General features: G+C 49.0%; 1 protein-coding gene across 8 annotated transcripts in view; it reads right to left on the bottom strand.

Moving 5' to 3' along the window:
• ZDHHC1 (zDHHC palmitoyltransferase 1) overlaps nt 1-26,028 on the bottom strand; it is a 55,367-nt gene extending 29,339 nt beyond the window's left edge. Inside the window, exons 1-4 of one of the 8 annotated variants that reach the window (XM_090062836.1) lie at nt 25,612-26,028; nt 22,099-22,309; nt 10,063-10,281; nt 8,245-8,420 (exon numbers count right to left, since the gene is read on the bottom strand). In XM_090062836.1, the coding sequence (XP_089918962.1) occupies nt 8,245-8,420; nt 10,063-10,281; nt 22,099-22,200 (497 nt within the window). In that variant the 5' untranslated portion in view covers nt 22,201-22,309; nt 25,612-26,028. Of the gene's footprint in view, nt 1-8,244; nt 8,421-10,062; nt 10,282-22,098; nt 22,310-25,116; nt 25,298-25,611 lie in introns of those variants that run through there. The other 7 variants (XM_090062838.1, XM_090062834.1, XM_090062835.1 and 4 more) reach the window with 7 other exon arrangements.
• Nucleotides 26,029-26,361: the final 333 nt, after the last annotated feature.

Genomic DNA, 26,361 nt, shown 5'->3' with positions numbered 1-26,361 from the left:
AAGCTCTTCTCAGCCAGAATGGTTAACCTACTTGACAGGGCTTTAAACTAAGATCACCAGGGGACGGGCGGCCAATTAACAGTTCTAGCCCAGGTCATGTCAACCATAGTAGAAATAACTTAGGTAGCCCAAGGGAACCCACTCCTGTGACAGCCCAAGGAAAGGTCATGTTCCATCACATAAGGAAGCCCAGTGCTTCCCATGGCAGACTCAGCTGCCTTTACACAAACACCAGGAACTTGGGAACTGGCCCTTCTCTTATGTGATAAAGGTTACAATCTCGTAGGTATAATGGAGACCTGGTGGGACTCCACCTACAACTGGTCTGTTGGTATAGAAGGCTATACCTTGTACAGGAGTAACCACATCATAAAGAGGGGTACGGATGAGTTCTCTACATCAAGGAGCAGTACACTTCCTTTCAAAATAAATTCACTAACCATGAAGGGTGTCTCAAGGCTGCCAGGGGCCTCACCCTGGTGCTACTGCCTGCCATGGGCTCTTCTGAGGCCTCCACCCAGATGGAGATCATGGTGAGGTCAGTGGCTCCTTGCCCCCCTGTCTGTGGGGGGGACTCAGTGGGGTCCTGGGGGGGTGGGGCCTGGTGTCCCCTTGCCTGCCCCTCCTGTGCACGACTTAGGGCCCTGGAGGAGCAGGTGAGGGAGCTCCAGGCTGAGGTGAGCAGGCTGAGAGGGATCAGGGATGCAGAAGATTAAATTGATGCCTATTTCTGTTCTCTGCAGGCCCGGTTGCCCACGTACAGCCCCTACAGGAGATGCATCCAACACAGAAGTGGCAGAAGGTGTCCAAATCCAGAGCTGCTAGGCCTAGAGTGGTGGAAGCTCCCCAGGTTCACCTGGGGAACAGGTTCGATGCCCTGGCAGCTGTGACGGAGAAAGACAGAGGACTCGCCTCCAGGGGGGACGAGGCCACTCCCCACATGACAAAGAATGGACAGAGAGCAAACACCAGCAGGAAGAAACGCCGGGTCCTCGTCTTCGAAGACTCCATCCTACGAGGACTAGAAGGTCCCATCTGCCGGCCTGACCCCATGACGCGAGAGGTCTGCTTCATGCCTGGGGCTCAGGTTAGGGACATCATGGAGAGGATCCTGGCCTACATCCGACCTGCAGACCAGTACCCCATGGTTGTCATCCACATGGGAACGAATGATGCGGCCAGGGGCAACCCTGACCGCTTTATGAAGGAATTCAAGGCTCTGGGGGACAAGCTTAAGGAGACAGGGGCACAGGTGGTATTCTCCTCTCTTCTTCCGGTGAGTAGGCGGGGACAGCAACACGAGGCCTGCATTGGCGAGGTCAACTGGCGCTTATGCAGTTGGTGCTGCCAGGCAGGCCTTGGGTTACTAGATAATGACCCAAGCTTTCAGGCGGGGGACTTGCTGGGGTGGGATGGGCTTCACCTCTCTCCTAAAGGCAAGGGTGTCTTCTTTTCCAGGTTGGCTGATCTCATACGGCGAGCTTTAAACTAGCCTCACCAGGGGAGGGGGCCGCAGGGAGACAAGGAGACACCACCCAAGCAAGACGGGTGACAAATGCAAGGAGTGCCTAGGTAAGAAACAGAGGCCCAGGCAGTCTCCCAAATCGGGGGGTGGCACACGCAGCTAGGCAAGGCCTTAAATGCCTATATACCAATGTCGTAGTACGGGGAACTAACAGGAGGAACTTGCCCTCAGAATACCACATTCAGACACAGACATAACAGGGCTTACAGAAACGTGGTGGGATTCATCCCACGACTGTGCAGTTAGCATTAGGGGCTATAGTCTTTACAGGCAGGATAGAGAAGGAAGGAAAAATGGGGGCATGGCACTGTATGTCAAACAGCAATACAAATCCTCTGCCAGCAAAATGAGGTCAGAGGAGGGGCAAGCTGAAGTGCTCTGGGTCAAGATACAAGGGGGCCATGGGGAGAGGGATCTAACAGTGGGGATCTACTACAGACCCCCCAACCAAGGGGAGGAGCTGGACTGGGAATTTTCGGGCCAGCTTGCAGAGGTACTTAAGGCAAGGGATGTAGTTGTCATAGGTGATTTCAATTACCCAGACATCTGCTGGGAGGAACAGTCAGCCAGGTTGGACCGTTCCAGGAGATTCCTGGTGGAGATACAGGACCGCCACTTAATTCAGGAGGTGCACACTCCCACCAGAGGAAATGGCCTGTTGGACCTGGTCCTGGCCACAAATGATGAACTGGTAAGGGGCCTCCAGGTTCTTGACCACCTGGGTGATAGCGATCATCGCTTGCTGGAATTCACCACCCAGCACAAGGTGTCAAGGGCCTGAAGCAAGGCGGTAGCCCTAGACTTCAAAAGGGCCAACTTCAATGAGTTGAGATTAGTGGGAGAGGAGCTGGGGTTCTCAAGGGCAGGGGAACTCAGTGCCCAAGATGAGTGGTCGTTCCTTAAGGAGATGATACTCAGGGCCCAAGGGGTGACCATCCCAAAAGAAGCAAGGGGGACAAGAGTGCCCCAAAGTCCCCCTGGCTCACCAAGGGTGTCCGGGAATGCCTGATTGCCAAAAAGGCAGAGTACACCCAGTGGAAAGGGGGTGCTATCTCCAAAGAGGAGTATACCTCCTCTGCTCAAGCCTGTAGGGGGGCTGTCAGGAAAGCTAAGGCAGACATAGAGCTAGGACTAGCGTCCAAGATCAAAGATAATAAAAAGTCCTTTTTCAAATATATAGGTAGGATAAAGAAAGCACTGGGAAATGTGGGGCCCCTGCAAGATTCTCTGGGCAATCTGGTGGTTGTGCCAAAGGAGAAAGCAGACCTCTTTAACCAATTCTTCACCTCTGTTTTCTTGTCCAGGGACCAGGCCTTCCCCACTTTGATGCAAGATGGACTCAAGGGGAACACCTCCAGATCTCAGGTTGGGGAGAACTGGGTTAGAGAGCTTCTGGAGGGGCTGGACGTGTTCAAATCAGCGGGTCCAGATGCTCTCCACCCCAGGGTGTTAAGGGAGCTAGCAGGGGTTACTGCAGAGCCCTTGGCATGGCTTTACAAGCACTCGTGGTGCTCGGGCCAGGTGTCAGATGATTGGAAGATAGCCAGTGTGGTCCCCATCTTTAAAAAAAGGAGGAGGGAGGACCTGGGCAACTATAGGCCCGTCAGTCTTACCTCAATCCTAGGGAAACTCCTTAAGAAGATTATTAAGGAGCACATCTGCAATGGGCCAGCTTCAGGGATGATACTCAAGGGCACCCAGCATGGTTTCATTAGGGGCAGGTCATGTCAGACCAACTTGATTGCCCTTTATGATCAGGTCACAAAAGCATTGGATGCAGGTGTCACTGTGGACAAAGTCTTTCTGGGCTTCAGCAAGGCCTTTGACACTTTCTCCCACCCTTCCTCATTAAAAAACTAGGCAACTGTGCAATTGATGCCTACACAGTCAGATGGATTGCAGATTGGCTGAAGGGTTGTACTCAGAGGGTGGTGGTGGATGGGTCATATTCAACCTGGGGGGAAGTGGGCAGCGGAGTCCCCCAGCGCTAGGTTCTTGGGCCCGCGCTGTTCTTTATCAGTGATTTGGACAACGGGATGAAAAGCAACCTGTTTAAATTTGCTGATGATACCAAAATTTGGGGTGAGGTGATCATGCTAGTAGGGAGGGAAAGACTGCAGTAAGACCTGGATAGGTTACAGGGTGAGCTAACAAAAACAGGATACGTTTCAATACCGACAAGTGCAGGGTGCTGCACTTGAGCAGTAGAAACCAGCAGCACACTTATAAGATGGGAAACTCCCTTCTTGAGAGCACAGAGGCAGAAAGGGATCTTGGAGTCATTATTGACTCCAAGAAGAACATGGGCCGACAATGCGAGGTTACAGCTGGCAGGGCTAACCAGACCTTGTCATGCATCTACAGGTGCATCTTAAGTAGGGCCAAGGAAGTGATCCTCCCCCTCTACGCGACACTGGTCAGGCCACAGCTGGAGCACTGTGTCCAGTTCTGTGCACCCCACTTCAGGAGGGATGTGAACAAGATTGAGAGGGTCCAGACGAGGGCCACCCGCATGATCCAGGGACAACAGGACAGACCCTACAATGACAGACTGCGGGACCTAAACCTGTTCAGCCTTCACAAGAGAAGGCTGAGGGGGGACCTGGTGACAGTTTATAAACTCACTAGGGGGGACCAGAAGGGTTTGGGAGAGACCTTATTTCTCCTAGCGTCTCCTGGCATAACAAGGAATAACGGCCATAAGTTGTTGGACAGTAGGTTTAGATTAGACATCCATAAGAACTACTTCACAGTCAGGGCGGCTAGGATCTGGACCCAACTTCCAAGGGAAGTGGTGCTGGTTCCTACCCTTGAAGTCTTTAAGAAGAGGCTTGATGCCTACCTGGCTGGAGTCATTTGAGCCCAGTTTTTCTCCTGCTCAGGCAGGGGGTCGGACTTGAAGATCTACAAGGTCCCTTCCAACCCTACTTCTATGATTCTATGATGATTCTATGAGATCCTTTGGGTTAAAATATGGGGAACAAGGGGAAGGAGATATAGTCATGAGTCTATTATAGATCTTCCCACCAAGAAGAGCTGAACCACAAATTCAATAGGGAAATAGCTGAGGTTGCATACTCCCGATGCATGATTGTCAAGAGGGACATCAACGTCCCTGTGACATCTCATGGGAAGAGCACATGGCCAAATCTGACCTGATCACTTTCTCTGTCCAACACAGGGTGGGCAAAACCCTCAGTAAAACAGAAATCCTCAGCTTTGGGAAGGCTGGCTTTCAAAACTCAGGAGCTTGGTCAGTCAGGCACTAAAAGGCCATGGCCCCTTCGAAAGGGGTGTCCATGAGGAATGGTTATTCCTTAAGAAAGCAATCCCTGAAGTGTAAGAGAAGTCCATCTTGTCCGTAAGGTTGTCAAGGCTGCAGCTCCCCAGTTTTACCATGAGGACATCGTGGGAGACCAACTCAAAGGCTTTTATGAAATCCAAGTAAATGACATCAGCCTTGCATCACCTGGTCACAGAAGGAAATTAGGTTGCTCAGGCAATCTCATTTCCTTCTATGACCCTTTTTGACACTCTCTCTCATGGCATTCTCATTAACAAATTAACGAAATACATATCAGATGAAAATACTGCAAGACAGATACATAACTGGCTGGATCATCATACTCAACCAGCAGTCATCAATGGCTCAGTGTCTCGTTGGAAGGAGGTATCAAATGGAGTTCCTGAGGGGATTGTTCTGGGTCTGGTAATACTATCTTCAGTAATGATTTCAATGATGGGATTGACTGCATGCTTAAGAAATTTGCAGATGACACTTAGATATCAGAATGACCTGGATAGACTGGAAAAATGGTCCAGAGTCAACCAAATTAAATTCTCCAAGGATACATGTGAAGTCCCGCACTTGGGACAAAACAATTGCATGAACAAATAAAGATTGGAGAATGAGTGCCTAGTTTGTAGTACTGCAGAGAAAGACCTGAAGGTTACAGTATAAGCCAACAGTGTGCTCTTGTTGCAAAAAAGGCCAACAGTATACTGGGTTCTATGAATAAAAGTGTCACTTGCAAATCAAGGGAAGAGATTCTTCTGTCCTATTCAACACTGGTGAGGCTTCATGTGTCCAATTTTGGATTCCACATTATAAGGATGTAGACCAATTGAAGAGAGCCCAGTGCAAAGAAACAAAAATTATTAGAGGCCTGGGAAGCAGCTTCAGAGGAAATTTAGATTGAAGATTAGAAGGAACTTTCTAACTATGAGGGTGGTCAAGCATTGAAACAGCTACCTGGAGTAGCTGTGGAATCTCCATCCTTGTACATTTCCAAGAGCAGTTTGGACAGACAGTTGGCTAGGATGGTTTAGTCAGGGAAGATCCTACTTTGAGCTTGTGATAAGCAATGATGTCGTAAGGTCCCTTCTAGCCCTACTTTCCTATTATCCTGTGAACAGGAGAGGTCTGGGCCACAATGAGAAAACTTGCTAGATCAGAAATATTAAATGCTCTTTACACTTGGATTGGCCCTTCTTTAGCCATAATGCTAAAAATAACCAAATCTTCCATTTCTCCAAGGCAAGCAACCTTTACTCTGGAGATGAGCAGTTTCTGAATCCATTCAATAATTTTGCTGTCAAAAGTTTAACTTAAGATTGGCCATGCAAATGTATCCAGTTACCAACTGAGTAGTTGTCTAAATCCATGTGCACACCAAGGGCATTTACAGACATGGTCTGGGAGGTGGCAGGGTGCATCACATGTATCAGCATCATGTGTATCACAGCATCACGTGTATCAGTGTCCCCACATTGAAAAATGGCAGTGGGTTGATTTGAACAAGAACTCATCAAACAAGATTCAAAGTGCCCCACCACCGTTTTTCAGCAAGAGGACACTGATATACACGATGCTGGAGGCTACTGGAGTGTATTAATTTCCACGCTCCAGTAGACTTGATTAATCGAATCTGCTCCAATGTACTGGATTTACAGCATGTCAGAGCAGCCTTGCTGCACGTCTATAGGAGCCCTAAAACACTGTGGGTGTATCTGTACAAGATGCTTCACTGTGCAGTACATTAATCTACTACACAGTAAGGTGTCATCATGTAACAGTGCGTAGCAGCTACTGCCCAGTAAATTAGGCTTTCTACTACTTGTAAATACAGGCAGATTAACTGTGCATTAGCTATTGCGTAGTAGCAGATGTGTAGACAGCTGACCCGGAGCAGTCAGCTCAGACAGCAGCGGAAGGCGGGAATTTCCTGCCTGTGGAGCAGCTCCCAGCCAGCCTGGTGCCGAGTGGGGCACAGAGTTGAGAGGCATCTCCCAGCAGGGGTGAAAGAACAAGCTCAAGCAACATGGATTCTGCTCCTGAAGCACTGGCTCTGTTGGGTTCCTTGCTTGCTCTGGAAGACTTGAGAAAGCAGTAGGGTGGTTGCAAGATGTGTGTGTTGTTGGGAGGAGAGGAAATGTGAACCTGTCTTCTCTGTGCGTGAGCAGGGACAAGGAGGGGATACCTACAACCAGTGTGCCTCCTGCTAGGGCTTCGGAGCCTCATGAAGTACCTGGAGCTCACCACAAGTTTTATGGCCAGGAGAGTGTGACAGCAGTGCAGGGGAGATGAGGTGGCAGCAGCAATGGCTGAGCCTGGCCAGGTAAGGGAGTCTCTGCTGATTGCGTGGTAACTCCTGAGTAGAGCATGCCTGCTGCTGCTGTTTTGCCTGTTTCCTGGTGCTGGCTCAGGTGCTGAGCTCCTCTTCCCACCCGCAACCTTGCCAGATCCTCAAGTGGATCACCCAAACAGCAAAGACTGGGGCAATGCATCTGCAGCCCTGGCTCATTCCACCTCGGTCCAACACTAGCAGCCTGAGCTGGGGCTGAGGGGGTGCCCCATGGCATACAGCTAGCTAAGAGGGGCAGAAGGGAGGCAGCAAGCCAGGCTACATGGACTGCCAGGACTACAGGCAAGCAGAGGTGAAGACCGGTAGGCAGGCCACAGACCACGGTGCAGCCAGGCATGATCCAGATGGGAGCAGAGTCTGGGAGCTGGTGGTGCTGGCAGTGGTGGAGAACCTGAACTGGGTGTGCAAGTTGCTGCCCTACAACTTGTTCTTGGAGGTGGTGATGGCCATCAAGGCAGGCCTGGGGGATCTGCCACTCTTCCCGTTTTCACCTCTCAGCTCAGCACAGAGCAGCAATCCCATCTCCTTCCTGCTCGGCATGGGGCTTGCTGGGAGCTGCCCCACAGGCAGGACCAAGCCGGGTAAGCCCCATTTATCATAGAAAATTAGGGTTGAAAGGGACCTCAGGAGATCATCTAGTCCAACCCCTGCTCAAAGCAGGACCATCCCCAACTAGCTTATCCCAGCCAAGGCTTTGTCTAGCTGGGTCTTAAAAACCTCCCAGGATGGAGAGTCCCTGCCTCAACTCCAGGTTTGGAATCTGCAGAGTGAGAGTGAGTTGGGAAGGTCATGCTTCTCAGCACACTCAGGATCACAACAGCTGTAGTGTGGACATTCCCTGAGGGACACAGAATTAAAATCAATACAATTCCTCCCCCAAACCAGATTAATTAAACAGAAGCACACATATGATGGGCGACTCAAATCTTTACAACCATGACTTCAGGGATGAATCCACTACACCCAGTAATGCTATTCCAAACTCACAGCTAAAAACTTCAGGATACCCCACATTCTAACTGTGTGCTGGAGCGAGGGTGGAGGTAGAAGAAAAAAATACTGGGTGATACTTACACATCAACATCACAGATATGGCAATGACGGTTTTCAATTACATGAGCATGTTGGCTACGATTGAAGGTGGCTAGTGGTCCTAGATAATTCCTCTCTCGCACGTTATCATCAGCAGGATCAATGGAGACAGCAGTAAGGTGAACCACTAAATGACAGATAAAAAACACTCCAGGACACTGAAAGACACAGTTAAGGTTTGGATCAACAGATTCTTTTTCATGTGTATCACCTAGAAGCAGCTTCTAAGTCATTTTTTGGATCTGGATGGATGGCCCTTTCCAAAATATTTAACCTGGCCTTTCTCAGCAAAGTATGCAGTCTAAGGGGGAAAAATACATACCTTCAGATGTAGAAACAGATACAACATTACAGGTTGACTAAAAATACGGCCATAAGGCTACCTTATTTTTATGGAAACCTTTATAACCAGGGTCAGACATTATAACCTGCATCACACAATCTCCTTAGATTTTATTGCTGCTAAGAAAGCTGTGTTCAAAGTAAACATTTGCTAACAATTTCACACAGGGACTTCAGCAACTTGGTAAGAACTAGATTTAAGTCTCAAGAAGTAAGTTGTTTACAGACAGGTGACAAAAATGAGAATCCATCCTCATAGATCTCTTTTGACATTAAGGTCTCTGAACAAAAACAGTGACAGGAAAAACTAGTGATACTGACATCACATAAATCCTTACATTTTGCTTCAGAAAAACAGAGATAGGGCAAATGACAGAACTTAAGACGGCAATGACATATGTGCACCTAGAACTACTGATCCATCTGAAGCAATCTTAATTATAGTTTTAGAGTCACTCCACTGCAATATAGGCAATATACAGGAAAGAATTCTTGCTAATATGTTATTCTGGTTATTCTGGTTATGGAAAATAAGAAAGTTCATTAATTCAGAAGAACCATCCTTTGCACCTAAAATTTGAATTTACTCTGTGAATAAATATTTATAGCAGGCACTTTTTCAATAACATAGGCTAACCTTAGATTGTTTCATGATGGCCTTTTCTCATGATGTATACAACTGCATGAACTACTTCCCCTTCAGTCATAACCAAATAACCTTTGGCATCTCCTGACACTAGAAGAAACCTGGCATCCCAACCAGCTACACTATACAATCCCATTCATATCAAGGTGCATTTTACAACTTGTAAGGGGCTTAACTGCCTTCAACTTTACTGATATAATGATCAAGAAGGGTTTTTTATAAGGGGGAGACCAGGGAGGGGAGGAAGGGGGGGGAGGGGAGGTCTTAGCATTATGCAGCCATCATAATAAATGTTTACATTATTATGAATGTAATATTAGGAAAGTAATACATTTGTAAATGTCTTTTAATACATTTTAGCAGTTGGAAATAAGAAAAATCAAATAAAGTAGCTTGCTAGCTTTCCACAGGTCACCAGTACATGCCCTATACACCAAGGACAGCAATGAAGGATGACATAAAAGGAATGGAGGAAGGAGTGGTCATAGGAAGAGCCCTGAAGTAAAGGATCAGTTGCTTTACTGTGATGAATATGGAGAAGAGAAGAGAAGAGAACAGAACAGAACAGAACAGAACAGAACAGAACAGCAACATAATTAAAGTTGTGGGAGAGGGATAAATTCAAAAAAATCCTTTACTAAGACTGGAGGAGACCAAGATGTTGGCTACAGTAGTTAAAGCAGGAAGTGACTCAGAGTTTTGCTCACCAGGGCGTTTTATAACAGCTAGCAAATTAAAAAATCCCACTGCTACTTCATTATAACCACGAGTATGGTCATGGCATTCTACTAATTTGCAGTCTGAAAGGATACAATGTACCCTGCAGGCAACCAGTGGTGAGGCAGGAGGGGAACAAGGATTCCAAAGCCAGCTAGTGCAAAAAAAAGATACAACAGCCACGCAATAATCTGGAAGGGGTGTGGAGGCCAGCTCCATCCATTCCTTCGGGCATGCTGAAATTGGGCCTCAGGGGTTGCTTCCTCTGCCTTCTCAGGAGCTGTCTTATTAGGAGGTTTGTTGCAGATGTTCATCTGCAGAGAGCAGGAAAAACGAGAACATAAAGGTAAGCAGATTTTTTCCTCTCTGAACTTCATATCCTTCGCTGTATTGTAATAGAGCCCTACACAGGGCTATGCTCCTAAGAGGCTGGATTCTCATTTAGATAGTTCTATGGGAATAGTATCTCCCCATCAACCAAACAGGACTCTGGCATATTTTATGATTTCTATTTATTGTGGTTTACTACTTGGTCTACTAAAATATGTTTTAAAATAACACAGTTTTCCATATATAACATCATTCTATTATAAACCACCTTTCCCTTATTTGTGATTTATTTTCTCCTAGTGCAAGATATGACTATCCTTCCTTTATGTTCCAGTCAAGCCAAACTATATAGCAGTGTAAAGTGTCTCCTCTTGCTCCCCACCATTGTCTTCAACCGAGTCATGGAAGTTGCCGTAATTCCATTTCTTTGGTGCTGCTCACAACAAAATGCCTCTGTAACAAACCGAGGATTCTTTGTATCTGAACTGGGGCATGTCCACACATGCAGGCAAGTGCGCCTGCAGCAGCTCAAACAGGAGCGTTACAAATTTGTGCTGGAGATGTTTGCCTCAGCACACATGCCTGAACGTGCATTTTGGTGTAGGGCAAATTGTGCCAATTAGGGTAAACTGACCCTGCCCAGCTCCTCTCCAGTCTTCATCCAGGCGAAGCTAGAGCCTGGGGCCAGCACCTGTGCTGGCCCCAGAAGTATAAAAACCTGCCCTGGCAAGCAGCTTAGAGCTACTTATCCTCAGGAGCTTCTGAGGCCCAGCCAGTTGGTATCTAGGGACACTACCTTTAGTGCCAGCTGGACTGCTGAAGCAGTCCTAACCTGGAGTGGCCCCTGCATCATCTACCCACTGCAGCATTCTGGCAGTTGGGGTTGCTGACTGGCTGTGACCTGCTGCCACCTGCAACATCATCCCCACTCTTGGACTTGTGGCCCCATGGCTGCGCACCTGCCAGACCAGGACAGGAACTGCACGGCTGCCTAGGCTGTGGTACAGGCACTGCAGCAGAGCCTCCTGCACCTCTGGGCCAGCTGCCAGTGGGCCATGGCTGCACAGTTAGCTGTTGGGCAGCACTATTATCATGTCTTCTGGTGCTCATGCTCTGCCATCTGGGCAACTATCACCCAAAAGATGTGCTCCTTGCAGTGGCCCACTTTGAACTGTCAAATCATGTCCTCTTGGCCCCAAATGGCCAAAAGATCAGCCGCCTCATCTGCCCTCCAGCTGGGTCCCCAGTGCTGGCCCTAGACTGGTTCTTCTGCCTGGTTCTCACCACTTGTCTCACCAGCAGAGATCGTGGTGTTCCCTGTTTAAAAATTGGAAATTCTCTGATAAGAAACCCAAATTCTCTCATTAAAATACCCAAAATCCATGTTCTTTCACTAATAAAATGAATCGCCACTCTATATGGAGAGATCAGTTGAGCAATGTTTTACTGATATATTTACAAGTTTAAAGCAATTTGGAAGCCTACCAATGCCTCTCTCATAATAAAATGGATTCTAAATATCTATATACTTTGGCATTTACTTTTTGTTTTTTTGTCATAGAAAAATCAGAGCTGCCCCTGTCCCCTTTGCTCACCAGGATGCATGGCGCTGAGCAGCACTGATATGCCAGTGCCTTGCCCCTGCCCTTGCCCCTCACTCTCAATCCACAGCCCCTGACCCAAGTCCCCTCACTCCTGACCCGCAGTCCCTGCCTGCCCCCACTAGCTCCCTCCCAGCCACAGCTTTGTCCCAGCACCAGGACAAGTCTAGATGCAGCTGTCCCACCCACTGCTTTGTGGCTCTGAGCAGTGCCAGCCCTGGCTGTTCTGCTTCCCGCCCCATGCTGTTCTTGGGAAGCCCTCAGCTGGGGATCGGGGACTGAGCTGGGCCCTTTCGGCTTCCCCCTGCACAGACTGCTCTAGGAGGACTCTAAGCCTGGCTCTGGAGGCCTCTCCAACCCGGAACACTCCCCCAGCCCCCATCTCTCTCTCATACACCCCTGCTGCCAGTTCCACCCCTCCCCACAGCCCATCACACCCACCAAGTGGTTCCTGGGACCAGGAGCACCCCCACGCTGGGGCCACATGTCCCAGCACTGGTGTGGGCATGGGGCTGGGCTGCAGTGTGGCAGTTGCCCCTGCAGTGCAGCTCCCGCTAACAGATCCCTCCCATCCCATGTGGCCAGTTGGGCACTCAGGGTTTAAGATTGAGGGGGAAGAGGTATGTGGGGCTTGGAGGGGGAAGGGTGTGTGGGAGGGTATGGGGCCTGTGCAGCGATTTGGGGTTTGTTGCTGGGTATATGGGTGAAGAGCTTGTGGGGGTGGTTTGGTGGTGTGGGGTTTGTGGGTATGGGGGGGACTGTTCAGGGCACATCCCCCCAGGACTGCTCAGGGCACCACCTGTGCCATATGTTGCAGGCCTGGCCCAGCTCAGCCCAGCCTGGGGCCATGTACCTTCAGGCAGCACCTGGCCACTCTGCCTGTCACCCAGGGTTCTGGCACTGCTCGCAGGGGCTGTGCATTGGGCTGGGCAAGAGGCTGGCTGTGGCACAGTCCTCTGGAAGGACTGGAAACTGGCCTCTTTACTTATTTAAATACACAGTACAACAACACTAGTCAAGTTACAAATGGATATGGCATTACAGTAGACATTTGGGATCTCTTCTTAAGGCAACTTAGTGTGAGAGCAGAGGCAAACCACTTCCCCTCTTAGTGTTCCAGTCTCTCACTCTAGAAGCTGATTCCTATGTAATATGTTTTAAGAGCTCTGGATGACAAGAGCTTCAAAGTACTGCTCCTATTACATTCATTACATGCAAGAACCTACAATAAAAGAGCATCAAGATGCAAAGCCAAATGCTCAAAATTTAGGAACGGCCAGAATTAAGGCTACCCAAACAACCTGAAATACACCCTTGGGTATGTGTGTATTATGACTCATTTCTTTAATTTCATGACCTTGGGCTATTTTTTCCATTATTCCTTTGAGCCCTGCAGTTCCTTCCCCACTACTTCTATCGTCTCTGTGCTCTCTGGGCAACAGCAGAGGGAGTACTGGGAATGTAAAAGAGACTCTCTCTCCTACTACATCTCAGATCCTATGGGGAGCATCAAGCACTTGGCAACCAGCAGCATTATAAAGGCCTGCTCAGCCCCTTTAGCTGTAGCCTGGGGCATACTCAAGGCAGACAATTTAACTGCCAAAATCAAAAAAGCCTCTACTGAGCATGTATGAACCACAATACTTTTGGAGACTAGTAATTTAGTCAGATTCAAGGCACTTCTACAGGAAGAGGAAAAGGTACCTCTCTAGCACCCCCTGGTAAATTTCAAATCCTCATTCCATGTCCTTGCACTTAGAGCTTTTAAAGGAAGGCTTTAAGACTTTTATTTAATAAGGACAAATCAATGCCCCCCCCCATCTCAGCATGGGGCTGCTTACTCTCAATTGCCTTTTTAGCCACAAAAGTTAAAAAAAAAAAAAAAGTTCAGCTGACAGCTAGCCAAGGTTCCCTCTAAGGTGCACATGTGCACAGCCACACACAACTAAATGTGTGGCTGCGCACAGCCTTTTCAAGACTGCGCACCAAGAGAGGCTGGGGCGGGAGCGTGGCACAGGCTCCATCAGCTTCCGGCAGAAAAGGATCTTGGAGTCATCATTGACTCCAAGATGAACATGGGTCGGCAGTGTGGGGAAGCAGTCAGGAAGGCCAACCGTACCTTGTCATGCATCCAGAGATGCATCTCGAGCAGGTCCAAAGAGGTGATCCTCCCCCTCTATGCAGCTGGTCAGGCCCCAGCTGGAGTACTGCATCCAGTTCTGGGCGCCGCTCTTCAAGAGGGATGTGGACAACATGGAGAGGGTCCAGAGGCAGGCCACTCATATGATCAGGGGGCAGCAGGGCAGGCCTTATGAGGAGAGGCTACAGGACCTGAACCTGTTCAGCCTCCAGAAGAGAAGGCTGAGGGGGGATCTAGTGGCCTGTTACAAACTAGTCAGGGGGGATCAGCAGGCACTGGGGAAGTCCCTGTTCCCCCGAGCACTGCCAGGAGTGACCAGGAATAACGGTCACAAGCTGGTAGAGGGTAGATTTAAGCTAGATATCAGGAGGCGCTACTTCACGGTCAGGGCGGCTAGGTTCTGGAACCAACTTACAAGAGAAGTGGTGCTGGCCCCTACCCTGGGGTTCTTTAAGAGGAGGTTAGATGAACACCTTGCTGGGGTCGTTTCACCCCAGTAATCTTTCCTGCCATGGTAGGGGGTTGGACTAGATGATCTACTCAGGTCCCTTCCGACCCTAGAAACTATGAAACTAAGTGCTCCGCTCCCCCACATCAGGGCTGGGGAGTGAAGCACTTCCCCAGAGCTGGAGGAGCCCATGTCAGCCCCCCGCCCCAGCCTCCATCCCTGCCTTGCCTCACCTCAGGGAAGAACTGCTGCTGATGCGGGGGAATGGAGCACTTCCCCGGAGCTGGGGGAGCCCTTGCCAGGCTCCAGCTCCAGCCCCTGGCCCTCGGCTCCCAGCCCCAGCCCCTGGCCCCCGGCGCCAGCCTCCAGCCCCCAGTTCCTGGGCCCAGCCCCTGGCCCTCAACCCCCTTCGGTAAGTGTCCCATGCTGGATAGAGGTAGTGCACTCACGGACTGAGGCAGCGCACTCATGGACTGCTGCTCCTTAGAGGGAACATTGCAGCCAGCATGGGAAATGTCAGCCTGGACAAACCACTTTCAAAGGGGAGAGCTACTACTCAAGAGCACATATTAGTCCTTAGAATCTAACTAGTAGTATATCTGTGTGCTCCTGTAGCACATAAATTGCATGCTGGGATGATATAGTTTGGCTGGGATGATATAATTGCGGCTGGTTCTGCTTTTAGCAAGGGGCTGGACTAGATGACCTCCTGAGATCCTTTCCAACCCTACTTTTCTATGATTCTAAGTTAGGTAAATTGTTGTAACTTTAATCTTGAATGAAACAGAAGCATACATAGTTACCAGTTATATTATAGTAGTTCATATCAGCATCATGTGATACCATATTTACTTAAATCCAATATGAGGTTTTCCCCCTTCCATTCAACAAGAGGGAAAAAGGCCCCTCATCTTGGATTTGAATACAAGTGAGTGGGAGGTGGGTAGAAGAGCAGGCAGCTGCTGCAACTCTGCCTTCAGCCGTGAGCCTGGATCAGGGCCAGAGTGGGAGCTGCAGCAGCTGCCTGCCCCCCTCTCTGGCTGGCCTCCGCCCCTCCTACCTGCCTGCCTCCAGCTCCCATAGCCTCTACCCCACGCTTTCCCCACCACTTACTGTCAGTGGCAGCTCCAGCCTCATTCCAGCCCCCAAGCATGGAGGTCATGATAGCTCTAGCCCTGGCCTAGCCATGCAGCAACAGTGGCAGCAGCTCTGGCATCCTGGGCCAGAGCTGCCTCCAGTATAATAGCATTGTGTTCCATGCCCTGCGCTGGAGCTGCCACTGACCGTAAGAGCTGGGGGAGAGTAGAGGCTTCTGGGGGAGAAGAGGATGCTGGAGGGAGCTTGCAACAAGAGCACAGGCACTACAGGGTGCAGGCATGACGGGATAGGTGGCAGGGAGTACAGGCACCATAAAGGAGGCAGGTGGCAGAGGGGGAAGCAAGAGGCAGGGGTTAGGCTGCTTGCTTCCCTCATTTCTGCCCCACTACCACTGCTTTCCCTGTTGTAGCAGTAGGGAGGGGGACAAATTTAAGACAGCTATCCAATAATTAGATTACTTACATGGAAAATTGTAACAATTTATAAATTTGCCATGTATAGAATCTCATACTTGGGGAGGGAGGCAGAGGGGATTGTCTTTAATTCAAAGTCACCTTGGATTCAGGTAAATACATGAGTAATTGTTCAGTCTGTCTATAACCATAAAGTTCAGCTAAGTTTTAAGAAACTGAAGAGACGAGCTTCTAATGAAAAAATATGAGGCAACTTTAAATGAAAAAAAATCACAACACATCAGAATATTTTGGACAATATGGATTCCTATTTGAAATCCTGGGGTTTATCTTATAAATTACATATAGGTGATATATATTAGCAACACTAATATGTAGCACCCCATGGGACTCTTAGAAGGATCTCTTTGCATCCTAAGTTGCTGAGGCACCCTAATTGAAAATCAGTTGTCTAAAGCAAGCTGAAGGAGCCACAGTGTGAAGAAACTGCTTTGAGAGTAGAAAGCTGGTTGTGACTAACGTTTAGCCTCCTGTCACCCCTACTCATTTTTGAAATGCAGAAGATATCCAACATTTGTTGCAAAATAAGCTTAATTAAATTATTTAGGGAAATAAAAAAAACTGGTCAATCATTCTATGCAAATTTTACTAACACAACAAAAAACTTATTATACAGGAGTTCTGAAAGTCACTTGAATACATTACTGAGAAAAACCAAGCTGCTTTTTAGAAAGCCACCCCACCAGATTTTCTGCTAGAAAAATATTAGTACAATGGCAGTTCTTACTCAGAAAGACAAGAGCACTACTCAGACATTAGAAGCTCACAAAACATGACAGGGATTTCTAAAAGCTATTTTTTAGCTTCTGTAGTTTATTTAACTAGCTCTCATTTTAGAACTTGTTTCTCCAGTTTTCACTGTAACAAAAGATTTATATTGAACACGCTTCCTCCAGTCAGTAATGAATACTTTGTGATGGTGTTCCTGCACACAAATGGTGGTCACCTGCCCGGTTGGATACTGGATGGATGATGGGGGAGGGGGAGGGTGCAATTGCTAACCAATGGTCAGTGTCGAACTGGTGAGGGAGCACTTGGAGTGGCTGAATGTCTTCAGGTCAGCAGGGTTGGATGGACTACACCCGCGAGTACTGAGGGAATTGGCTGGAGTCACTGTGGGACCACTGGTGAAGGTATCTGAAGACTCATGGTGCTTGGGAGAGGTCCCAAAAGACTGGAAAAAGGCCAGTGTGGTGCCAATCTTTAAGGGGAGGAAGGAGGACCTGGAAAACTATAGGCCAGTCAGTTTGACCACGCTATCAGGTAAAATTTTGGAAAAAATTAAGTCCATTTGTGAGCAACTGGCAGAAGGCACGATGCTAAAGGATAGGCAACATGGTTTCATTGTGGGCAGGTCGTGTCTGACCAACCTCGTCTCCTATGATCAATAAATGACTGATAAGGGAGACCAGAAACTGGAATAGACTTACCAAGTAGGTAGTGCAGTCCCCAGCCTTGGAAGTCTTCAAGAGGAGACTGGACAGACACCTTGTTGGGATCATTTGATCTCAGCAGTATTCCTGCTTAAGGCAGGGGGGGTTGGACTTGATGATCTTTCAAGGTCCTTTCCAGCCCTTAATTTCGATGTTATTTTTAATCCCAGTTGACAAATTCAGGATAGGGCATTATCAGTCTAGCCCAGTGTTCCAGGATATTAAAACAACCCCACAGTCTCTCAGGGATTAACATCGCTGACAACTCAGTCCAGAAGGGCAGCAATAGCAGTTAAGCACAAAGATGGCTGCAAAGTTACCTTCCCTACTCACTGAATGAATCACTTTTAGGTTTTGCAGAGATCTCTCTGTCGCACCTCAGTTGACCACTGAAGAGAACGAAATATTGGAGCTGATGAAGCTATAATCCATTGGAACTTTTTTTTGGTGTGCAATCCTAATCCAAGATTTATCACTCATGATCGTAGCATACTATAAACCAGGGGTGGCCAAAATGCAGCCCATGGGTCGGATGCAGCCTGCCAGGCCATTCTATCCGGCCCGCGGGGCCCCTAAAACATTTAGAAAATTAATATTTATCTGCCCCGGCTGCCTATCACATGGCATTTGATGGCTTGCCAAAACTCAGTAAGCCCAAAATAATTGCCCACCTCTGCTTTAAACCTTTCGGGAACTGTTTCAACCTCTAATGTTAATAGAACAGCACATGAAAAATATGCACAAGAACAGAGGGTGGAATAAACTTAGCTTTCTAGGTAAGGCCTGCAGTTTCTGTAGAATTTTAATTTTAAAATTAACTTCTAGATCTTACAGTTGTTCAGAAAACTTGCTAGATGTCAATGCTGCTACTGAGAAAAGATGATGAGTGATGGATTTCACTACTGCTACTGAGAACCCTGTTGGTAAAGGTGAACTGGATCTAAATCTTGCCAGATTCTTGCAACTGGGGGCAAAAACTTGAAGGCAATTAACTGACCCTGGCACAACTCCCAAGAGGTGGGATTCTAAATTTCAAGCCTTCTAAATAACAGAAGCTGAAGCAAATCCTGACACACATGCAAAATCCTTCCTTTAAATTTATTAGCATTGTTTCAATCTTCCATGAGCTATAAACTGCAGCTCATTTTTATCCACATCCCAACCTACTCTCTGAAAGTTTTCTAATATTTCAGCCAATGCCAGCAAGGTTTTGTTATTTGGCAGTTTGGGTAATTTTTCCTAAGCATGGAGTAGGCTTTGCCTCCAGTTTCATGAAAACTATAAGTCTTTAAAAAATGGTTTTTGTATTTGCTATCTGGCAGTGCTTTAGCATCCTTCCAATCAAATCCTCAAAGGTTAGTTCACAAAAAAATGTTATGAGGAGTTATTGCCTCCTTTGAACATTATTTAAGGTAAAGACTTCAAAGAATTACGTACATTTAAAAACACCTTTTTTTAAACTATGACTCATGTCAAAACGTTTCAACTTATCTCAACAATTTCACCTCTGAATAAAATTAAAGGACTCTTGAAAAAAGGTTTAAATACAGGAAAGAGTTAAAATTCCAAACTTCCACACAAGAAAAAGACATTTACCCCACTAGCATGTATACACGGAAGAGCAGCAAATTCAGATTCTGAAGATTCTATCCAGACTAAACCCATGATTCAACCCATGAGGTTGTTAAGCCAAAAAAAGAAAAAGAAAAAAAAGAATATAATTGTTTCCCCAGACACCTACTTTAATGTATGTCTGGATTTAACTATCAAAGAAGAATATTAGTCTCTAAATTAAACAAACAGCACACACTGCTCCCATCTATCATCTTCAATAGCATTCATCCTCCAGCATTTTTCTTGTCTCAGCACCTTCTCTTTCAAGCAAGTAAGGGCAGCAAGACAGCAAATAAGCCCCAATAAAGTATCCAGAAGAAGCCACCTTTCAGCTCAGCACTACATTTTCTCCATATACAGGTTTTATATGCGAATTTGCTCTTATGCTGTGACCCTTTTTACACCTAAAATTATGTGGTGACCCATTTTACACCCAAAATTCCCGTTCCCCTGCAGACTTATGAGGTAAGTCTGCAGGGGAAGGGGTGCAGGGGAAGGGGTGGGGGGAGGGGCACAGTGCAGCAGAGCGGCTCTAGGCAGGTGGTGTCGGCCACTCCTGGGGCTGCAGCAGGGAGCAAAGTGAAAGGAACTGTCAGTGGGTGCGGGGTGCAGGACAGGGGACACACCGCTCTTGCTTCTACATACACCCCGAGGGGGCTGCAGGCTGGGCCTGTGCCATGCTCTTCCTGGGGAGAGGTGTACCCCCGGATCTGTGCACAGGATGAGGGCAGGCTGCCACTGCAGGCTGGGGCCAGTGGCAGCACCAGGCTGTTCCTGGTGGGGGTTTGGGCCATGCTGTGCTTGGGGCTGGTGGCAGCGGTGCTGGGAGGGAGGCTGCAGCCACCCCAAAATTCACCATCGCCCCAACCTGGGTACTTTGTGTCTGTCTTTCATCAGTCCCATGGGACGCCCATACCCACCACGGGACAGGGAGGTCCTGGTGAGGGAGATCCCCTGCCCTCCATTAATGCTGACCTCATGAAAGAACACCTTGAGAGGCTGGATACCTTCAAATCAGCTGGCCCTGACAATCTACACCCCAGGGTACTCAAGGACCTGGCGAGCATCATAGTCCAGCCTCTGGCACAGATCTTTGAAACTCCTGGTGTAGTACCTGAAGACTGTAAGAAGGACAATGTGGTGCTTATCTTCAAGAAAGAAAGGAAAGTGGATCCGGCTAACTATGGGCCCATCAGCCTGACTTCTATCCCAGGGAAAGTCTTAGAAAAGTTTATTAAAGAGGCCATCCTTAATGGACTGGCAGATGCCAACATCCTGAGGGATAGCCAGCATGGGTTTGTTGCAGGTAGGTCTTGCTTGACCAATCTCATTACCTTCTATGACCAGGTGACCTATCATCTGGACAAAGGAGAAGAGATTGATGTAAAATATCTTGACTTCAAAAAAGCCTTTGACCTGGTATCCCATAATCACCTCTTGGTAAAACTGGTCAATTGTGGCCTTGGGTCCACCATGATCAGCTCGGATACTGGCTCCGTGGTCAGACCCAGAGGGTGGTAATTGACGGAAGTCAATCATCATGGTGCCCTGTGACCAGTGGAGTCCCCCAAGGCTCTGTCCTTGAACTCATATTGTTCACTTTCTTCATTAATGATGAGGACATTGGAGTCAGAAGTGGACTGGCCAAGTTCGCCAATGACACCAAACTTTGGGGCAAAGCATCCACACCAGAAGACAGGAGGGCGATCCAGGCTGACCTGGACAGGCTCAGCAAATGGGCAGACAAGAACCTGATGATGTTTAATGCTGAAAAATGCAAGGTTCTCCGTCTTGGGAAGAAAAACCTGCAGCATCCTTATAGGCTCGGCAGTGCTATGCTGGCTAGCACTATGGAAGAGATTTGGGGGTCATCATTGACCACAAGATGAACATGAGCCTGCAATGTGATGCTGTGGCTAGTACAGTGACCAAAATGCTGGCTTGCATCCATAGATGCTTCTCAAGCAAATCCTGAGACATCGTTCTCCCCTTCTACTTGGCCTTGGTGAGGCCGCAGCTGGAGTACTGCGTCCAGTTTTGGGCTCCACAATTCAAAAAGGATGTGGAGGAGCTTGAGAGAGTCCAGAGAAGAGCTACGTACATGATCAGAGGTCAGGAAAACAGACCTTATGACGACAGGCTGAGAGCCATGGGGCTCTTTAGCTTGGAAAAGTGCAGGCTCAGGGGTGATCTGATGGCCACCTATAAGTTTATCGGGGTGACCACCAGGACCTGGGGGAACGTTTGTTCACCAGAGCACCCCAAGGGATGATGAGGTCAAACGGTTATAAACTACTGCAAGACCATTTCAGGCTGGACATAAGGAAGAATTTCTTTACTGTCTGAGCCCCCAAGGTTTGGAATAGCCTGCCATCAGAGGTGGTTCAAGCACCTACATTGAACACCTTCAAGAGCAAACTGGATGCTTATCTCGCTGGGATCCTATGACCTTTGAGTGGGGGGCTGGACTCGATGATCTTCCAAGGTCCCTTCCAGCCCTAATGTGTATGAAATCTATGAAACTTCCTCTTCTAGGGCCACCACCACCCACCCAGAGCACAGTGTGGCCCAAACCCCTTCCGGGAACAGTCTGGTGCCGCCACCAGCCCCAGCCCACACACAGATCCAGGGGCACACGTCCCCCAGAAAGAGCCTGGTGCAATCCCCCAGTCCACAGCCCTCCTGGGGTGAGCATAACAGCAAGAGCCATGCCCCCCACATCCCCATCCTGCGCCATGCACCCACCAGCAGTTTCCTCTGCAGTCCCAGGAGCAGCTGACGCCACCTGCCTGCAGCTACTGGGCTGCACTGTGCCCCTCCCCCCACCCTTTCCCTAGCCTTAGCCCCACTCCCTCCCTCACTGCCATGGGACTGTATACCTATTTGTTAGCTTATAAACTGTGTTCCCTTTATGCACAGTTTTCCAGTACCGCATGTACCACATAAAGCATGGGAAACCTGTACATTATCAAGATTTCAACAAAAGGGTCATACCCAGAGAGTGGTGGTGGATGGGTTGGTATCAACCTGGAAGGACGTGGGCAGTGGGGTCCCACAGGGCTCAGTCCTTGGACCGATACTCTTCAATGTCTTCATCAGTGACTTGGATGAGGGAGTGAAGTGTATTCTGTCCAAGTTTGTGGATGATACAAAACTGTGGGGAGAAGTAGACACACTGGAGGGCAGGGAACAACTACAGGCAGACCTGGACAGGTTGGACAAATGGACAGAAAACAACAGAATGCAATTTAACAAGGAGAAATGCAAAGTGCTGCACCTAGGGAGGAAAAATATCCAACACACCTACTGCCTAGGAAATGACCTCCTTGGCAGCATGGAAGAGGAAAGGGATCTAGGAGTCCTAGTGTACTCCAAGATGAACATGAGTCATCAGTGTGATGAAGTCATCAGCAAAGCTAAGGCCACTTTATCATGCATCAGTGGGTGCATAACAAACAAAACCAAGGAGGTGATACTTTCCCTCTGTTGGGCACTAGTCAGACCGCAGCTGGAATACTGCATCCAGTTTTGGGCTCCACACTTCAAGAGGGATGTGGATAACCTGGAGAGGGTCCAGAGAAGGGCCACTCCTATGGTTAAGGGCTTGCAGGACAAGCCCTACAAGGAGAGACTAGGGCACCTGGACCTCTTCAGCCTCTGCAACAGAAGGTTGAGAGGCGACCTTGTGGCTGCCTATAAATTCATCGTGGGGGCGCAGAAGGGAATTGGTGAGGCTCTACTCACCAAGGTGCCTCTGGAGGTCACAAGAAATAATGGCCATAAGCTAGCAGGGAGCAGATTTAGACTGGACATTAGGAGGAACTTCTTTACAGTTAGAGTGGCCAAAATCTGGAATGGGCTCCCAAGGGAGGTGGTGCTCTCCTCTACCCTGGGGATCTTCAAGAGGAGGTTGAAGGCATCTGGCTGGGGTCATCTGAGAACCCAGCACTCTTTCCTGCCTATACAGGGGTCAGACTCGATGATCTATTGAGGTCCCTTCCAACCCTAACATCTATGAATCTATGAATCTATGAAAAGTGAGTTTGTCACAGCCCTGCTTAAGTTTTTCTTATAACAATTTCAATGAGATATTGAAAGGATGTTGCAACTTACAACAGAAGGCTTATCTTGTTAACCAGCAAAAGAATTTAGTGCATCCCAGGAGAGATGCATGGTAGCTTTAATAAACAGGGAGGAAAAGCAGATTTAACTTGAACTGATGATTCTTATTACTCATCAATGCCTGCCTTAAGACAGGTCCTTGAATGCCTTCTTTTAAGTAACCAAAATTAAACATTTTACTTGGTTGGGTTACAGTGATTCATTCTGGCCTGTTCACTATCCTTAAATGAAATGTATTCTCCTACTGTTGAGTTACCAAGGATGCACTGAACTAGGACTTGCTAGTAGTTTTCAAAATAAGATACTTTCATCTTCTGCCAAAAAGAGAATAATCCCAGAAGCACTCTGAGAGTGTTACCTTTGTGAAAAGTTCGCCAGAGATGAAAACTAGAACTAACTATTCTTTAATGATTGTGGAGGGATCACTCTTCTCTCTCCTCTAATAATAATATAATTAATCATTAGGTGTCCTCTATATTATGCCAAAGAACCTCTTGTGACTTAAGCAGTGGGAAATTTTATACCTGAATGGGCATTAAGAAAAATAATAATAAAGATCTGGCTTGCTATTCCTCATTTCTTAAGTACAAATATTCCAAAATTACCTAGCACTTACTAACTTGAACTACTCCTTCTTGATATTCTGACTGAAATATTAGTACTATGGAATTGTAATAGACATACACTGAAGGAATGAATGAATGAATACTTGGCTAGGTGACAGTTAAAAAGTACTTGTTAGTGGGAAGTCAATATTTAATGGTGGTATTTATAGCAGTTAACTCCACAGATCTGTATTTGGCCCAAGACTGTTCAACATTTTTCAACTGATGATCTAGAAACCTGTCAAATCATTAAAAGACATGAACCTGGGCTGAGCAGTAAGCAGGGAGTGATCCAGATTACTTGGGAAGCAGGGGCCCATTCAAACTGTTACTAGACACATCTACATGAGATGCTTCACTGCGCATTAGACTAACCCAATGCACAGTAAAGCATCATCATCCACATGTGCGCAAGACTTACTGGACAATAAAGTAGGCTAATGTGCACATCTCTAGTACCAAAGAAATAGAAGTACTAGATTAACCATATATTAGCTATTGCATAGTACTGCAATTTGCTTCCAGTCAGCCTAGACAGCAGAGGGCCAGAGGGGACAAGGGGAGGTACCCGTGACTCTCCTGTGGAGTTCAAAATCATAGCTCAGCTCCATGGTGCTGGCTTGAAGTGATGCCCTGTGGCCAAGCAGCAGCAATGCCCTGAGCTCTCTCCTCACTTTGCTTGCTTGGGGATGAAGAGCTCTCTGTTCCTGGTCCCAGTGCTGCCTGGTTTCTGGCTCCCCCAAAGAGCCAGGAGCTGAGAAGCACCAGGAGGGGGCAGCTCTCTGTCCCCACAGTGCCAGGCCAGGGACAGTCCCCATCCTCTCACTTCTGCTCTTGCCATGCAGTGTATGCCCAAGCTGGCACCTGCTCCCCACCTGAGGAGCTGGGAGCTTAGCAGCCCTGGGACCAGGGACAGAGATTTCCCGTCTCCTCAACAAGCAAAGCAAAGGGAGATTTCAGGGTGCTGCTGCTGCTGCTCAGCCACGGGGCATCACCCCAAGCCTGTGCCTCAGAGCCAGGCTGGGAGCTGTCCCCTGCTCCAGGACAGCTCACCCCTTCTCTCCAGAGTCCAGGCCCGAATCCTGTGCCCCCTGCCAGTGCAGGGCTGACAGCGAAGCCTGGAGCTCCCCCCACAGCAACTGCAGGGGCCAGAGCAGGGCAGCAGGGCAGAAGCTGCCCTAGACTCAACTGCTCCCACCGGAAGCAAATTTGCTTCTGATACCAGTGCATGTGCAGATGTCTTCCCAAGCACAATTTACCGTGCCTTATTTTAATACTCAGTCACCTTAAGGTGCATTAATGGCACAAAAAGACACACCCACAGTGCAGCCAAGTGCAAAGCTTCAAGAGAGGAGCCGGACATATTGGCTGCAACACGACCACCGACTCGGATCAGCCGCCGCAGGTCGCTGGTAAGATGCTCATTCGGATACTTCTCATGTACTTCACGGGCGCTGCCGTGGGCGAAGCGCCCCCGGCCCCGGCCCAACCCCAGCTGCTTTTCCGGTCTGGGCCTGCGAGACCGCCCGGGCTCGTGCCGGGACAGCGGCACCAGGAGAAAAGGCTCCGCCGTCCAGGGCCCGCGGCGGGAAGCGGTGACGCGGAAGGATCCGGGGCCGCCTCGTAACCCCTGAGCCGACAGGACCAACGGAGCGGCCCGACCCGGCCCGGCTCGGCCCAGGCGCCGGAACCTGGAGTCCAAAAGCGGCGCTGCCGGGCCCCGCCGCTCCTGGCGACCGAGGGGCAACCGGGCCGCCGCTCCCCCCGGACCGCTCCTCACCTTCTCCCCTCAGCGGCGGCTCCGCGCGGCCCCGCTCCTGCCTCATACCGGGCGGCGGCGCCGAGGCCGGGCCGGCAGCTGCAGGCTCCCGCTCTGCGTCAGGCCGCCGGACCCGTCTCCATGGCGACAGCGCAGGCCCCGGGCACGCGGGGCGCGGCTGAAGCGGCCAGCCCCGCCCCCAAGCCCCGCCCCCGCCGTGACCGCCCGCAGCGCAGCGCCGGCCTGTCCCCGAGGGGTGGGGGCGGTCTTAGCCGCGCTTCTCCCCTGGATCCAGGTCGGAGCCTCGGGGCTGTTGCCCGCCTGCGACTCCCGGCCCGCGCGGTCTGCACCGTGCTCAGTCACCCGCGGAAGCAGCGAGATCCGGCCTTGCTCGCTGCGCGGTGGGATGCCGCAGGCCAGGCCGTGGCCTTGGCAGGTAACCTCGGTTAAGAAGGATCTACAGCATTGTTCACTCTGACCTCTCTCAAGGTGCTACAGATGCCTTGGCCGCAATGGCAGGAGATGTGTTAAGCTGGAAATCGTACCCAGGTGATTCTAGAAAGTGAAGCATGTCCCCTGTACTACTGCAAAAGACAAACTCCCCAGGGTCTTGCCCAGGCGTAGGGGAAGATCCTTTTCTGGACCCAAATCCAGCAATCAATTTTACCCTGAGCATATGAGCAAGACCCTCCAGCCCAGAACCTGAAAACTTCCCTAAGCAAAAGCAGTGGCACACCTTCCTGGCCTAGCCAAACATCCAGTGCTTCAGAC

The sequence above is a fragment of the Crocodylus siamensis genome, chromosome 9 (assembly GCF_052110815.1).
Source record: "Crocodylus siamensis isolate JL-2025a chromosome 9, ASM5211081v1, whole genome shotgun sequence".
Lineage (NCBI taxonomy): Eukaryota > Metazoa > Chordata > Crocodylia > Crocodylidae > Crocodylus > Crocodylus siamensis.
The sequence above is the reverse complement of the archived record's forward strand: the minus strand, read 5'-3'. Positions and strand labels throughout refer to the sequence as shown.